Below are 15753 nucleotides of genomic sequence, written 5' to 3' on the forward strand. Positions count from 1 at the left end.
TTCAGGAGGACCTTGCCCCCTGCCTTGGCTGGCAGGCTAACCTGCTCCATTCCCAAGCACCACTGCCTCAGTGCCAAGTTCAGGCCTGCAGAGCAGAGCTTTTGTCATTACCTCAAGCTTAAAAATACCCCAAAACCAAAAAAAAAACCAAACAAACCCAAAACAAAATACAGTGCTCAGTATTTCCAGTTCCACTTTCCAATAGCTCCTACACTGAATACTGCAAAGGAAGAGCTGGGGACAGGGAGTGACCAGGCTGTGCACACGAATATCTAAGAGACCCACGTTAGTGTGACTATCTGTTACAGGGAAGGAGGTTAATCCTGTTTCTAGAAACCTAGAGGAAATATAAATAAGGGTTCCCCACACTCGTGCATAGTCACAAACAGCTACTGGACACCAGGCTCACGCTGCCTCTCAGTGCTGCCACGTGGAGAGGGAGAGCAGCGAGGCAGAGCTACTATGAAGCTCAAGGCAAGAAATCCACACGCTTCACGAACAGAGCGAGCCTGCCCACACGCAGCCCCTCCGCTCGGGGCCCCAGGGCAGAGCTGTGAGAGGTGGCAAGTGGCAGCTTTCACCTGGCACGACACATCTTTCTGCTGTGTCTAGCCCAAAGGCTTCCTAAGGGCAGCATCACCCATGTGGTAGTTACTTCTAGGCTGCCACCGTGTGCAAGAAATTCATATTTAAACGTCACTATAGAAAGCAGATCGAAAAAAGCAACTGCTGGCATAAGACCTCTATGACCCTAGGTGGGCTGCTACCCAGAGGCAAAGCAGAGGGCCAGGAGGGAGCGAAAGGCTCACTAGACAAGGCGCTAGACAGCGAGCAAGCTACCTCCCCTGGGCAGGGCTGCAGCACATTGGCACTAGCAGCAGCAAACAAAACAGATGTTACAAAAGCTTCTTCCAAGCACCAGCAGACTCCACTTGGTCACTGCAGGGAGAGAGATGCACATGGAAAAGAAGTGATACTCTAAGGCAAAGGCCTTTCTCTTTGGGACCTCGGGACACCAACGCAGCTAAGCACCCTCCCACCCTGCCTGCTAAGTCCCTTGCAAGCTCTCTGCCCTTCCCACTAACACCAGCTGCCTAAATACCTCCTGCCCGAGTCTTGCAGGCAAACCACAGCGCCAGCACCCACCCAGCTCCGACTTCCCCTGAGCACCAGGCCCCGGGGGCACCCCACGCCCCTTCTGCTGCCTGCCTTTCTGAAGGGCTGGTGAATGCTGTCCCAGCCTTAGGCCTCGCATGGAAGGAGATAAGGTATGAGCTGTACTGGAAGGGAATGGGGAGGAAGTGTCAACAAGAGACGCCATCAATCCAAGTGGTTCAAATTCCAGTCCAAGCTGAGAGGTGGTTAGCTTGTACTAGGAGAGATTTCTGGGAACTCCTTATAAATCTCCAAGATGATCAGTTTGTCCATCTGGCACTGCTGGTCCTCCTCCTCCTCCCCCAGGATGCGCTGCAAGATGCCCTGCAGGTCAGAGAGGCGGTGCTGGTGCTGCAGATAGGGTGTGGAGCGGATGATGGCGTGCATCAGAGACAGATACTCCATCCTCAGCTGCCAAGTGGGAGGGGAGACAAAACAGAGCACAACGAAAGGTTTAAAGTGAGATAAACAAGCTCGCCAACCTCCATTACAGCATGAGTGCAGGAACAGCTGCTGCTGCTGCACCAGCCAGAGAGCGACTCCAGAGGCACCTGCTTTTCCTTAAGGCTCATTAGTAGCTACGGAAAACTCTGCTTTTCCCACAGCAAAACAGTGCTGCTCTTCACTAGCTCTCAAACATGCATAACCCTGTCTCTTGCCATACCAAAACACAGAGATCCCTCCTGCTTATGTCTCACAGAGGGTCCCTATTCCCAAGGGTCCCTGGATGGGAAGATGCAGACCACCAGAAGCCTGGCAGATCATTCTTCAAACACACTATACTACTGCTGTGTGCTGGGAAGGATAATTCCTTCTTTCCTCCTCAGCTCCCAAGGTTCATTTGAGCACCCAGAAACACCATGCCCACCCCAGGACTCATTCTTGCCTACACCAGCAAACTTCTTTAGGACTGCACTCCCTTCCCCAGTGCCTGTGGGTTACTGTGAGCACCTTGTCTCCTGGAGAGAGATCAGCAATCTGCCGCACCAGTATGTCTATCAGGACCATCATGTCTGTGTGGTAGAAGATGCTGGCTGTATCCTTGCTGGCAAAGATGTCCTGCAGAAACTTCAGCACTGAGTGTTGTGGCTGAGGCTGATGCTTGAAGATACAAACTGGATCATCTGGGGGAGAGAGAGAAATTGTGCTAAGCTACATGCCCCCTTCCTCCATCTTCACTGCACATCCTTTTGTTAGACCCTACAGGCTTTGGAGAGGAGGCTCCCCTGGCCTTGGTCAGCCACTCCCTGCCTGTGGCCAGCTCTTGTGCCAGCACACCTTAGTGTCTTGCACAAAGCAGTGTAATCAGGATGGCAGCTCTGCAGGGTATCAAGCTGAGACCAAACTCATTAGCATTAACATTAATTATTGTTTATGTTTCACCAATGATCCCAGGTGAGAGCTCATTAACAGTGCCTCCCCTTTTTGCTCAACCACCAAATTTCTCCCCAGTTTACTGTCTGGTCCAATGATCCCTCTGAAAATCCCATCAGATCCTGTACCAGAAATGAGCTTTCACCACAGAGACAAGGCTAGAACTATCCCAGCAGTAAAAAAAGAAACACTTCCAAGTTTAAATGAGCCACCATATCCTATTGTCTTTCAAAACACATCCTTGCAGAACTCAAGAGGGGGGCTCTGGGACACTGCAGCCCCCCACGCAGTTGTCAGGAAGACAGGCAAAAGGAAAGCATCTTCATTTAGCTTGTGGCCTCCCTTTTTCTTCCTCCAGCCCCTTGCAGTAAAGTGATTCCTGCAGGGAAAGGGCTAAACAAAGGCTTTGGGAGGAGGCCAGACAGAAGAGCACTGAGAGGCTGGCTGCCCTCAAGCTGATACAGTGCAGAGACAGTGATTTGCAACCCCAAAGAGAACTAAAGCCAGAGTAAGATGAGCTGCAAGCATCACAACATGAGTTATTTACCAGCAAGTCAACAAAATGAAACTCAGGCAGCGAAGCCCGTGTGCTCCAGACATTATTAGAAAGCACAATAGTGGCATGTGGCACAGACAGAAATACCTGGCACAGCTCTTCCTGCAGAGATCTCCAGCTTCCCAGCAATATGCTTTCCAAAAGCTCTACACGTACAGTGGATTTCACTCTATGCCTGGAGCAGATACAAAACTAACACTCTGCTGGTGATTCTGAAAGGGGAAGCTCCACTCTAAATAGTATTTTGGAAGGTAAGACCTCCCTGTGGATCTGTCCCCTGAGGCAGCTGATTGCCAGCACAGGCTGAGGTTTGTGTGACAGTACCGCCGAGTCCTGGCTGTGGCTCAGATAAGATCTTGCCTACATTGCAGCTGGCCATGCTGCAATACGTGGCTGAACTGGCCTAGAGTATGAGGAAATGGCAGCCCAGAGGCCTCTTTCTTCCTAGGTGCCATCAGCATCACTCTATTCTTTGTGCTGCTCTGTTGTCAGCAACGCAGCCTGTCACCCTCACAAACTCACCAGGAAGCAGCAAATCCTGCCCCAGCTGACAGCTCCTCAGCTACCTACATCCCCAATGCGCCTCATCCCTTAACAAGCACTGGGCTCATCTCCCCAGGTCACCATTAGCTGCACCCCCTGCCAGGCACATAACAGTGCCACAAACACTCACCTCCCCTGTTCAGCAGCAGCAGCAGCTTCTCTGTGAAAGTCTTGACGTTTGAGTGCTTGCTTATTGTGGTCATGATCACGCTGTGTTCTGGAACTAAGGAAGAGACCTGTTCAGCACATCCCTTTGTTTCCTGAAGGCCACAGCAATAAAAAGTCAATAGTGGAGGGCTCCTATTTCACATCAGTGCTGCAGGGAGCTTTGGGGAACCATAGTCTGCCACAGCTATGAAAAGTTTCAGCCCCACAGAGGGGGTGGGCAGGGAGAGAGAAGGTGAAATAAATCTGAAATAACACATGAAGCACTTGGGACTTTGTGCTGTGTGCAGCTGGTTCACATATGGGCTCCAGTCCTGTCAGCCAAGTACTCTTAAATACCTTGCAAAGGCTTTGTCTTGTTGAACAGTATGTCTGCTCTCAAGCCAAGAGCTCCACTGTCTGGTATCTTCTTGCTTCATATCAGTGGTGACTCACTGGAACTTACTGCTTTGCAAGCTCTAATAAGAAGAGACAACCAGGTCCCTGGGGCATGCCAGAAAGGAAAAGTTCTTACTCCCAGCACTAAGCACCAGGCTGTGCACGTGTAGGGGCTGAAGACTTCTAGGAAACGTCCCCTAGCCTGCTTGGAGGGTGATTTGTTCTAACTAAAATTGGTTCATCCTAACAGACCTTATGTATGCCTGTGTGCACACTCAGAAGCATCCAAACAGCACAGTATGGCTGTTCCTGTGGCACGGTGTTGGCAACCCTGCAATATTCCACAGGCTGCAAAGTGCTTCAGCATCCTTTACATTGAAGGATGCCAATAGAAGCAGCTTTTAGGAGAGTTTTTGAACTAATGCTGCACCACCAAGTCGTATGATAGGTGAATCTTGCAGAGGAATAAAAAATTCAACCCACTGGTAAGCAATCTGAACATCATTTAACGTGTTCAGAGAACAAGTCCCCGCTCTGGGCTAGACCCCAGGCAGGCGGTAATCGCCCAGAAGTGCACTGCCTGTCATGCATTATTGCCTAATTACTGCAGCCAGGAAGTATATGGGCAAGTGTGAGAGGGGTAATGAATGAAAGCAGCAGACATACACTTAATCAGTCTCTGTGCAATCAGCTTTCACATGAAATTAGAAACTTTCATATAAATTTTAATGAAGCGCAACTCAAAATTACAGGTAAATTACTGGACACGTCCTTGCTGCTTTATCCTCCCCTCTCTCCATCAAGCCAAGGATAAAGCCATGAAGCAGAACAAGAGGAAGTAATTAAAGACAATTGGAACAACAGGAGATTCTGAGTTATGGAGTGGCCTTTCTTAGCAGGACCTGGAGCTACTCTCCAATCTGCCAACACTTCAAAACTCACAGGCATCAAGAGGGCAAACGCCCTTCTGCAGGGACCATAAGTATCGTCTGTTCTTAGGAAGCTGAGCAGTAACTGAGGGCAATCAGGAGAGAGTGCAGCTCAAGCCAACACTGAAAAGCCTGCTGCCAACACACTGACACTGACTGAGCTTCAAGAACTGCAGAAGGCTAAGCATAAGGTTTGGCAAGACCTACAGAAGGCAGAGGATTTTCTTTCTAGACTGGTATTGGGAACTGTCGGCTGAAGCATTTTCTCTCCCCAGTCAGATGTGCCTGTAAGTTAATTCCACTCATGATCTGGACAAAGGGACTGAGAGCACAATCTGCAGATGACACTAAGCTGGGAAGGAGTGTTGATCTGCCTTAGGGTAGGGATGCTCTACAGAGGGACCTGGACAGGCTGGAGCCATGGGTCAAGGCCAACTCTGTGACATTCAACAAGGCCAAGTGCTAGGTTCTGCACTTCAGTCACAACAACCTCATGCAACACATGGGGAAGAGTGACTGGAAAGCTGCCCAGTACAGGAAGACCTGGGGGTGTTGACTGACAGGGAGCCAAGAAGGCCAACAGCATCCTGGCCTCTATCATGAATAATGTCACTATCAGGACCAGTGAAGTGATTGTCCCCCTGTACTGGTGAGGCTATACCTCAAGTGCTCTGCAGTTTTAGGGCCTTCATTACAAGACAGACATTGAGGTGCTGGAGCAGGTCTAGAGGAGTGCAATAAAGCTGGTGAAGGGTCTAGAGAACAAATCTTATGAAGAGCAGCTGAGGAAGCTGGGATTGTTTAGTCTGGAGAAAAGGAGGCTGAGGGGAGATCTTACTGCTCTCTACAACTACCTGAAAAGAGGCTGTAGGGAGGTGGGTTGTTGGTCTCTTCTCCCTAGTACTATGAGACAGGACAAGAGGAAATGGCCTGTACTTACACCAGGGGAGGATTAGACTGGGTATTATAAGAAACTTCTCCGCTGAAAGGGTTATCAAACACTGGAATGGGCTTCTCAGGGAGAAGGTTGAATCCCCATCCCTAGAGGCATTTAAAAGATGCAGAGATGAGGTGCTAAGGGACATGGTTTAGCACCAGACTATCTAGAGTTAGATGATGGTTGGACTCAATGATCTTAGAGGTCTTTTCCAATAAAATGATTCTATCATATCCAAGTGCAACCCAGCAGTGTGGAAATACAGAGAGACATCCACTGGGCTGCTATGCCCCAGAGAGTCAGTTGGTTGGTTGGACATGGTCTCTCAGACCTTGTTATGTTCAAGGGTATTGCACAATATTTAAACACAATGCACTGCAAGAGACTAGGGGAGCCAGAGAGGTTATGACAGTCCCATGAAGACCCAGTAAGATTCTCTTTCTCTCCATTCTTCACAGTCTTGCTCTGGACCACTGAATTCTTGCCAAGGTAGAGCAGAGCAGCACTCAACTGACCTGGAATGTGGAGATTGAAAGCCAGGAGGACATTGACAAATAAGTCAGGCAGCTGGTCTGTGGTATCTGAGGGCAGCCCATCCTCGATCACATCCAGTAGGAACTGCACAAACTGAGAGTTGAGATGTTCTGCACGAGGAGAAAGAGGGCATTTACAGCACAGTGAAAATAAACCATGCAACAAGGGACCATGTAAGCCACTTCTCTGTGCTTTTATGCCTATTAATGGAGTGCCAGTGTCAGTCTCCAGGGAACGAACAACCCTGCAAGTGGATTAGGGAGACCACTGAAGTGTCTTTGTGCACGAGACAAGTGGCTCACAGAACTATCCACCATGGAGGGCAATACTGAAACTTGGTCCCCCATTGGCAATTTTTTTTGTTTTTGTAAATAAAACACCAAATCCTGCTTTAGCTGTTGATGCAGCAGTACTACTGCCAATGAAAGCTTCAGGTAGGAAGGGATTTGTATTCTTGACCACTGGTTTAATCCATCTGTTTAAAAAAGAGCCATCACCCAGATCATCAGTAACTACACATTTTTCAATTTAGCCATTAGGAAAGCAGAGAAGCTCATGCAAATAAGTCCACCTGCACGAAATAATTGCTAGGGTGACATGAGGAGAGAAAAGCAGGAGGTGTGGAAGCTCATTCCACAGTCTCTACTGCAGCAGCTTAAATCTTGTATGTGTTTACTGGGGTGGTAAAGCAAACCTGCTGAGGAGAAGCTTATAAAAATCTCTACTGCATTTCAAGGAAAAATGAGCTCAGAGTTTCCCAAATATAGCGAACACAACATAGAATCATAGAATTGTTAGGGTTGGAGGGGACCTCAAGGACTATCTAGTTCTAATCCCCCTGCCATGGACACCTCACACTAGATCAGGTTGCTCAGAGCCACATCCAGCCAGGCCTTAAAAACCTACAGGGATGAGGCTTCTACCACCTCCCTGGGCAACCTGTTCCATGGCCTGAGGAAGAAGCTTTCTGGCTGAAGGTTGGAATGAAAGGACAGCAGATAAAACAGGCAGATCTGGCACAATGTTTGCACTTCCCAGTTGACTGCAACACCCTTAATCATCTCCACTTTCCTTAAAGGCTTAAAATGCACAGGGCTGCACTGTCCTGTTAGAAGGAAGACCAGCAAGAAGCCCTATCATGCATTTGACAGCTTTAGTGGCTGTTCATGGAGTGATCTGGGCTCTCAGGCTCATCAGCAGACATAACATCTCTAAGGCAAGTAAGAGATGAATGCTTCCATGCAGGGCAGAGGTGAAACAAAATGTTGCTTAGTCACAGTGATGGACAAATCCACCTCTTGTGCAGCATGACATCAGCCCTCCACTGCTCTAACCCAGATTTGTGCTGCTCTCTGGAAGACTGACATTGCATCCTGGTGTTTTGGCAGCCAGACTACTGATGAAGAGCACACCTTACTCTTGCCCTGCTCATCTGGACTTTCCTCTAGTTGTCCCCACCTTGGCCACCAGGAAAGGTCCCTTCCTTGGGTCTGCTAGCATGCCCCAGAGGTCCCAACATCAGCTCTGCTGTTCTATCAAGCCCTGTGCATAAGGTGGTCTTACCATAGTGATGGTATGGCAGGGGCTCCCCCATGGAGAACATCATTGCCAGCACCAGTGCAGAGTAGCACATCTTTTGATGATCTGCAAGATAAAGGTCCTGCCATTAGCTCTTCTGAGGATGTGGAACAACAGCTAGCAGCTAGGAAGTCACACTTTTAATACAGACATGTAACACCGATTAGGAGTGCTCCTTGTTCCCTGTTTACTGAGCTGTAAGGGTTTTGTTCCCCTTGTTTAAGCACCTCCCATGCCTTTTGTGCCATACATTACCAAAGCAATTTATAAATAATCACAAGAAGAATTCTTGATTTTTATCTCCTCTACTTAAGATGATCTGGCAAAACTTGATCTGAATAATTAACCACCTCCCCTGCACAGTCCCAGGACACATCCCATAGTTATGTAATTACTGAACCCAGAAAAAGCATCCATCTGGCCACCTTGAAATACTGCCTGTTCCAACCAACACCACCCCCAGACAGCTATGCTGCTTGTTACCATCCCTCCACTGCTCCACTTTTGCTACTTCAGCTCTGCCTGGAGGTACAAGAGGTCTCTGGGGAGATCAGATCACTGCTCATGACTGGGGCTGTGCATCTGCCCACCTCCCAGGCCACACATGTCTCCAGCATTAGTACATCCCACAACCTGCTAGTCCAACACGATTTTCACTGGCAGTAGTTATGCTCCACAGAACCACAGCCAATGCCTTTCCTGAATTTCAATTAATGGATACACCTCAACACACATTTGCTGAATAAAAGGAAATAATCATGGAATAGGATCTGTGTCATCATCAAATGTAGCCTCTTTTCCAGTTCAGCAAGTCTGAAGACGATAGGAAAAGGAACATTATTGTTATCAAGTAGGTTACCACACGTGGTGGCTAAACAAAGTTCAACCACATCTGCCAGAAAGCACCTGGTGCATGTTGTAAGTTGCATTTGTAAAACAAAACAAAAAGACCAAAAGAAAAGAAAAAAGGCCCCTTCAATGCTTCTCCCACAGAACTGTTTCACAGTATGTGCTGGTTCTGCTATCCCCTCCAAACCCTTTAAGACGTTTCACTTCTCTATGCACAAATCTCTAAGCACCTGCAGCTTGCAGTTTTGTTTTGAGGCCACAGGCTGATGCCTTTGCTGTCACTCCATACTCCTGGACTTGGCCAAAGGGTTTGCAACACTTGGCAGCTCTCAAATTTACTGTTAGCACAGGAGAAAAAAATGCTAGCAAATCGTTCCAGCCTCATGCTCCTGGAAAACAGCTCTGTGAGCAAAGCCTCTACAGATAAAGAGCATGCAGATTTTGTCAAAGTTCCACAAGATGCCCGGGTTTTCAAGTAGCAAATACTCTGAGTAAAAAAAATAGATCATCTGGGGCTTAACCAGAGATACTACAGCATTAACAAGATTAAGAGTTTGTAAGAGAACACTCTAGACCATATGGCAACAAGGGAAAGCTGGAAGCTGCTGTTTACTCTTGGTAAACAGAGAGGGAGGATATTCAATGACTTAAATATAATTCATACTTATATAAGAAGCTCTCAGCTATAAGGTGTCAGTGATACCAAAGCTCACTGTGGCAGAAAACCAAACTGTTCAGCACATGATTTCTTCATTCTTTCCTCTGCAGCTTCAGGAGTTGTGTATCAGAGGCAGGATACTGCAGTAGGCAAACGTAGGGACCTGCTGTTCCCATGTTCCTAGTAAGGATTAAATGAACAAAAATATTTTCTCATGACATCAGGAACAATGAAATAACGATGTGAGAACCAGGAGCCAGTGATAAACGTGTGGCCACAGCTAATATGGACGAAGAGATTAGAGGTGGGAAGAGGGAGGATAGTTTTACACATCCTTGTCCCATCTGCCAGTAAGTGATGTCCATCCATCTGAATTGACAGCAGACTTCACTGCTAGGTGGCTAATCGTGTATTTGCCTAAGGATGTCAAATCAAAGAAGACTGAAACCAGGCAGAAAGCTTAAGTTGGGGCAAATCCAGAGTTACCCAAGTGCCCCCACTCAGCACAGACCACAAGCTCTTGGAATGTCCCAGCTGCAGCAAGACTCATCCTAGACATACCATACTAAAGAACAGAGTAATTGCCAGACAAAGCACCTTTTATTATTTTTTTTTTAATTCTACAGCAGCACCAATGGCTGCAAGAGAGTAAACAGCATTAATACAACTCTCCTGAAGCACAGACTCTGCTAACGACAGACTCATAAGCATCACTCAAGTGGCCATGAAGGGCAGGAGAGATGTGGCTGTTTGCTCACCAACCAGCATTGCCAAAGAGTGCTGAGATACTGGTAAAAAAACTGCCATTATGTATGGAAGGTATCTCTCAGAAACCTCCAAAGACCTTGCTTCCAACCTCTAAACACAGCAGTGCAAAACTTAGGCACTGGAAGCAGAAACAACTGTCTGCAAGTGAAATGAAAAGAGCCCACGAGCTGGCTTGCATACACACTGAGCTGCAACAAGGGAGAAAGTCATGATTACAGACTGGATTATCTTTGTTTTCTTTGGAATTGTTCTGGCTAATTCTGCCTCACTCTGGCTTATTATAAGCTCTTCTAACACTGAGAGATGTGCTGGCTAGCCATAGCAGAGGGAAGTGGCTGTCCAGAAGCAGTAAGATTCAAACATCTGGCAGAAGAACTGGGCTGCAGCCAACATGCCTGCACCAGCTCCAGGGTAAAGTGCTCTCTCATCAAAGGCACCTAGCATCCATGCACAGAGCTTCTGCCTCTGCTGCTCATCAGTAGCAAGCCAGAAGGGATCTCACAGAGCTACTGCAGCCAGTTCAGCACTCCCCAGCTGCTTAGTGCTGGCACCGATTGCTTTGGTCCCTGCCATCCACAGAAGGGATTAGCTATTCCACAGTATGTCACAGATCAGCTGCTCTTCTCCAGGTTTTGGTACCAAAATAAGCTCAAGCCATTCTAGGATTCAAGGTCATGTTTTCACACAAGGCACTGCTTGCCATTTGCTGGCAGGACATGGAGCAGTAAACACGAGAAAAACAGGAGGGAACTACCAATGCCCTAAAACACTCCTGAAGGACACTTTTGGGTCAAGGATGGTTACTTCTCTGCAGCCCTGCTGTGAAGGTCAAGAGGACTGGATGCTGCATGTGTTTGCCATGAGCTTAGCACAAGGAAGGTAGCACAGGATCAGGACATGGAGGATCCTGTAACCGAAAGCAATCTATTGGCAAAGGAAGAACCTTTCACCCTTTGACTGTATTGCCCATGTAATTACAGCAAGGAGGGAAAAGCCCCACACCTTGAGACCAAGCTAGGGAACAGAGAGATGCTGCAGATTGGCAATTCAAAGGACATAGCAGAGCCACTTTTCCACCAACATGCACTGCAATGCTTTTCAGGTCCCCAAAGCAGAGCTAGCACTTGTGGGGAGATAGGCTAGCTTCAGTAAGAAGGGCTACATGGAGATAGCAAAGATGTGCAGGAGTCACCTAGATCAGAGCTTGATGCTCCATCCTATCAAGAGGCTGTTGGCAGTGCTATCTAGGATGATGCAGCTCCTGGCAAAATGCCCTGGACAGCAATACTGTGACCAGTGAGGGAGTAACAAGGGTGACCAGCTCACCCTGCCTGCACAGAGGCATCATGGAGAACAGAGCACGAGACTGAAGCCTGTTCAAGCATGGTGCAGAAGATGCTCAACTGGAGACAATCTCTATGAATCAGTGATGGATACACGCCAAAGTTTATTTTTAGCAGCACGAAATCGTGACTAACATCACCACAGAAGCACAGCCACAGTGTAACCAAGTGTTTTTTTGGTTCATGGGCAGTAAAACCTCAGCCTAGAGAGGCAGCATCTCATGCATAACCAGATAAACACCAACAGTGTGATAAGTTCACTGCACAGAATTGATAAGCAGCAGCAGAAGAAGGGTAGCCAGCACAGGCACAATGATCTCAGTCCTGCACCACAGCACTGGTGCTGTGCCCTGCCCTGCCCTGAAACATGACTGATTTTTCAAGCACTCCCTACCTTTAAAATGCCTGAACTTCACAGCCTCTAAGCAAAGATAAGCACAAAGCCTCCTGCTTGATTTCCTCTCTCATGGCACTTTCTGGACACCAGACTAGCCCCATTAGTCCTAGCCACCACAGTTTTTGGAGGGATGCTGCAAACAGAGACATTTATTATGCATGTCCAAAGTGGCCATCTTGAACATTTACTTGGCTCACATGAAATGGGTGTGATGGCTCCTGTTCTGCACACTCTTGTCAATCCCTACACCATCATCACCAAACTACACTTCTCCACAGCTCCGTGACACCCTCCACAGCAAACCAAGAGGCTGCAGACTGCAATTTGGGCAGCAAGGCTCCGTACTCTGGGGCTCTTCTGACCTGATCCACATGGTCACTCAACAGCTACTTCAATTGTAGGTCACAAGTAGCACAAACGATGGATTTTCAACATCCCCCTAAGGAAAAGAGTAGTTTATGTCACTGCCAGCACTGGTGGCCTACTGCCTCACTTCAAAACAGGGAGCAAAGCAAAAGGCAGCAGGAGCCTGAAGTAGAAGGAACATGAAGGCAAATCCTGGGTATGGGAAGCAAATTGGTGGAGGAAGTAGGGCTGTGGCACTAACCTGCAGAGGACCAGGACTGCAACTTTAACAGCACTACCATCTCTCTTAGTACACTGGTGGAGAGGAAACCTTTCCTTTAATCAGCACACATCTCATTCACTATCAGGAAATACCACAAAGACCTGCTGTAGCCAGCTGAGAAAACCTGCCTACAAGAAGCTGCAGAGATCTTCCTGCATGTGTCTCTTATCAGCATCATGAAACAAAACTGGAACAGCTCAAAACGTGCTTTAAGACATCTGCAAGGAGTGCTGCAGATCTTAACGGCACATTCAAGAGCTACTAACCCTTGCACTGTTGGACTGAAAGATCCTCTCCTGTGCATTCTCCACTCAGAGCTGTAGTATAACTGAATAACTTTAAACCCAGACACCGTTCTCCCCAGAGCAGTGGGCACGTGGAGCAGCCAGGCCGTGAGGAGGCAGCGGTGCTGCTGTGAACAGACACGTTCCTAGGGAGCTGAGTACAGCAGCTCTGGCTCACCCTGTGTGTGGGTCTGCATGTCCCGGGCCAGCTCCATGGGCAGCACAGAGTTTACAAGTGTTGAGATGACTGCAGCATCCAGGTTGCACATGGCTCCAAAGCACTTCAACAGCAGCAGCCGTAAGGGCACCCTGTGTTCCTGAAAAAACAATTTATTAGATGAAACCATGTCCCAGGTGAGGGCAGAGACAGAACTGGCTACAAGTTCCCACTATTGGGAAGCCATAGACCTTCCCAGGGTGACAGTGAACCCAGAAGCTCTACTAGCTTTTAACAACACCATAGGGCTTGTTTTACAGTAACATTCACATCTGGGCTGGCTACAGGCTGTTGGCATGTGTGGTCAGAGGACATGTGGCAGCCAGAGCTCAGATCTGAAATGCTCAATTGAATCCACTGAGCATGATCCCCATCAAGAAACTATACCCACCCCCAGCAAAGAGAGATTTAATTTGCTGGCTAGCCAGGATTCTCTGAATACAGTGGTGAATGCTGCTCTGAAGGAGATCTCCTGACAACACAATATTTGCAAACCCTCTTCAGCATCTGATGGGAGCAGCTCCTGCACCATGAAGCTGTCAGGTTTGTTCTGGGAGCATAACCAGAAAGTTTTGGGACATGCAGAGATTCCAGTAATGATGATCCTCAACCTGCGGTTCCCACATGGAAGCTCTGGCACTGGGGTAACCTTCAGACTCCAGCCTCAGCAAACAATTCCAGGGTTCAAAGAACAGAAGTGAGCCAAGCCCTGGCAGTGGGCACGACAGAAGCCAAGACAGGAAACTCAACTGCTCTCTCTGCACCTGATCAGGCTTCCTTGAAATCCTGGCCAGACAAGAGCAGGCAGTGAAAGCCAGCAACCTCCACTATGCCCAGCCTGCCTTCCCACTTCTGCCAGATACACTACAGCCTCCTGATGATGAGCTTTGGGTTCTGACACAGAAGTGCCAGAACAAAGCTAAATGCCACAAAGCTTGATGTGCTGTAGCTGGGGACGACTTAGGGACAAGATGGGGAGAAGTTGCCAACCCCACAGAGTCCTACAAGAGCACGTTCCAGGAAGGAGCAGGGGAAAGCAACACCACATAGGCATTGAAGGCAAAACTTACATTTCTTGTTCTGAATACTGATTTTCTTCCTCACTCCCAAGGCTTCTACTCACAACCTACTTTCCTAAGCAAAGCTATTTACTAATGCAGAGGAGTGCATTGATTAAAAGAGGAGCAGTTACAGCCTGTCAGCTTTCTCAAGGCATCCTTGGAAATCCTTCCTCTAGATATTAGCAATGCCAGTTCTGTCCCTCAATGGAGCTAACAAAAGCAGTAAGCTTTACCCTTCACAGTGCAAGCTTCTGCTTCAAAGTCTGCACCATCCTCTGCTCCTTCATACAACTTGAAGCACAGCACTGACTGAGACAGCACTCAGAAGGGATGTGCTCCATCGAGTTCACAGAACTGCCCTATCCAGGGGGAATACCTCACACACATTCATCATAGCAACCCTGCTCTTTTGCATCTTCAGGGAAAACTCAGGAAGATTTGATGCGTTCTGCCACCTTACCATCTGATAATATGCCACAAGGGACAGAACAGATTCAAACTCATTCTTCTTGCACATTTTCTTGCAAACTTCTGGATCTGCATCTGTCTGGAAGCAGGAATTAACAGGTCAGACCAGTGGCACATCAAAGCTGCAAGGTGCTCTCAAGGTGACCTCAAGGGAGGCCAGCTGTTTCCGGATCTCAGTAGCACCAGCCCAACCATCTCACAAAGAAAACGAAGGCAGAGCACAAAACCAGCTCAATAATGGCCACCCTGCAGGTTCTGCATCAAAAGAAATTCTTGAGAACTGTCTCTGCCACACAGCATGTCTTGGGCTGAAATCAGCTGAAAAAAACATGACCTGAGCAGCACCTTGACGAGTGCACCATGCAGTTACACAGGGCAGTTCCAGCACTGTTCTCATCCTGAGAAGTGTTGTACATCTCCTCCCACCCCCAGACTATGAGGAAAAGGTTGCACAAATTCCCCCTCTGCCTTGCCCTGCAGGCCCACAGCAAGGCAGTACAGGTCTTACACTGAGTTACAAAGACACTGGTGTTTATTACACAAAACCCATGTTCTGCTTATATCAGAGCAAACACATTCTGCTTTTGCCAGAGAAAACCCCACACTGGCACCCATAACACAGACCATGCCACTGCACTGAGTGGCAGCTCTCCTACCATCACACTCCCCATACACAGATGGGCTTGCACGTTCTAGTGGCAGCACTGGGACAGTAATTCCTGCTGCTGCTCACTACGGGGATGTACCTCTCCTGTATGCACAGATGTGGAGAGATACAGAAGCAGCTTTGAAGACACTTGAAGACATTTTCAAGACAACCAAGGAGGTTTCTTTACATTTAACAGTCCTCACCCCACAAGTACTTCTGAGCAAGATGTTTTAAATGGAAGTAATTTTTGTATGGGCCTAGGGGTGCAACAACACTCACAGC

The 15753-nt window shown here is 48.1% G+C and overlaps 1 protein-coding gene across 1 annotated transcript in view; it reads right to left on the bottom strand.

Annotated features, from left to right (window-relative positions):
- Positions 1 to 1325: 1325 nt before the first annotated feature.
- NCKIPSD (NCK interacting protein with SH3 domain) overlaps positions 1326 to 15753 on the bottom strand; it is a 52835-nt gene continuing 38407 nt past the window's right edge. Inside the window, exons 7-13 of the mRNA XM_054387614.1 lie at positions 14815 to 14901; positions 13255 to 13393; positions 8135 to 8215; positions 6553 to 6681; positions 3759 to 3851; positions 2107 to 2279; positions 1326 to 1566 (exon numbers count right to left, since the gene is read on the bottom strand). Of these exons, the coding sequence (XP_054243589.1) occupies positions 1363 to 1566; positions 2107 to 2279; positions 3759 to 3851; positions 6553 to 6681; positions 8135 to 8215; positions 13255 to 13393; positions 14815 to 14901 (906 nt within the window). The 3' untranslated portion in view covers positions 1326 to 1362. The remainder of the gene's footprint in view (positions 1567 to 2106; positions 2280 to 3758; positions 3852 to 6552; positions 6682 to 8134; positions 8216 to 13254; positions 13394 to 14814; positions 14902 to 15753) is intronic.

Source organism: Indicator indicator, chromosome 15, assembly GCF_027791375.1.
Source record: "Indicator indicator isolate 239-I01 chromosome 15, UM_Iind_1.1, whole genome shotgun sequence".
Lineage (NCBI taxonomy): Eukaryota > Metazoa > Chordata > Aves > Piciformes > Indicatoridae > Indicator > Indicator indicator.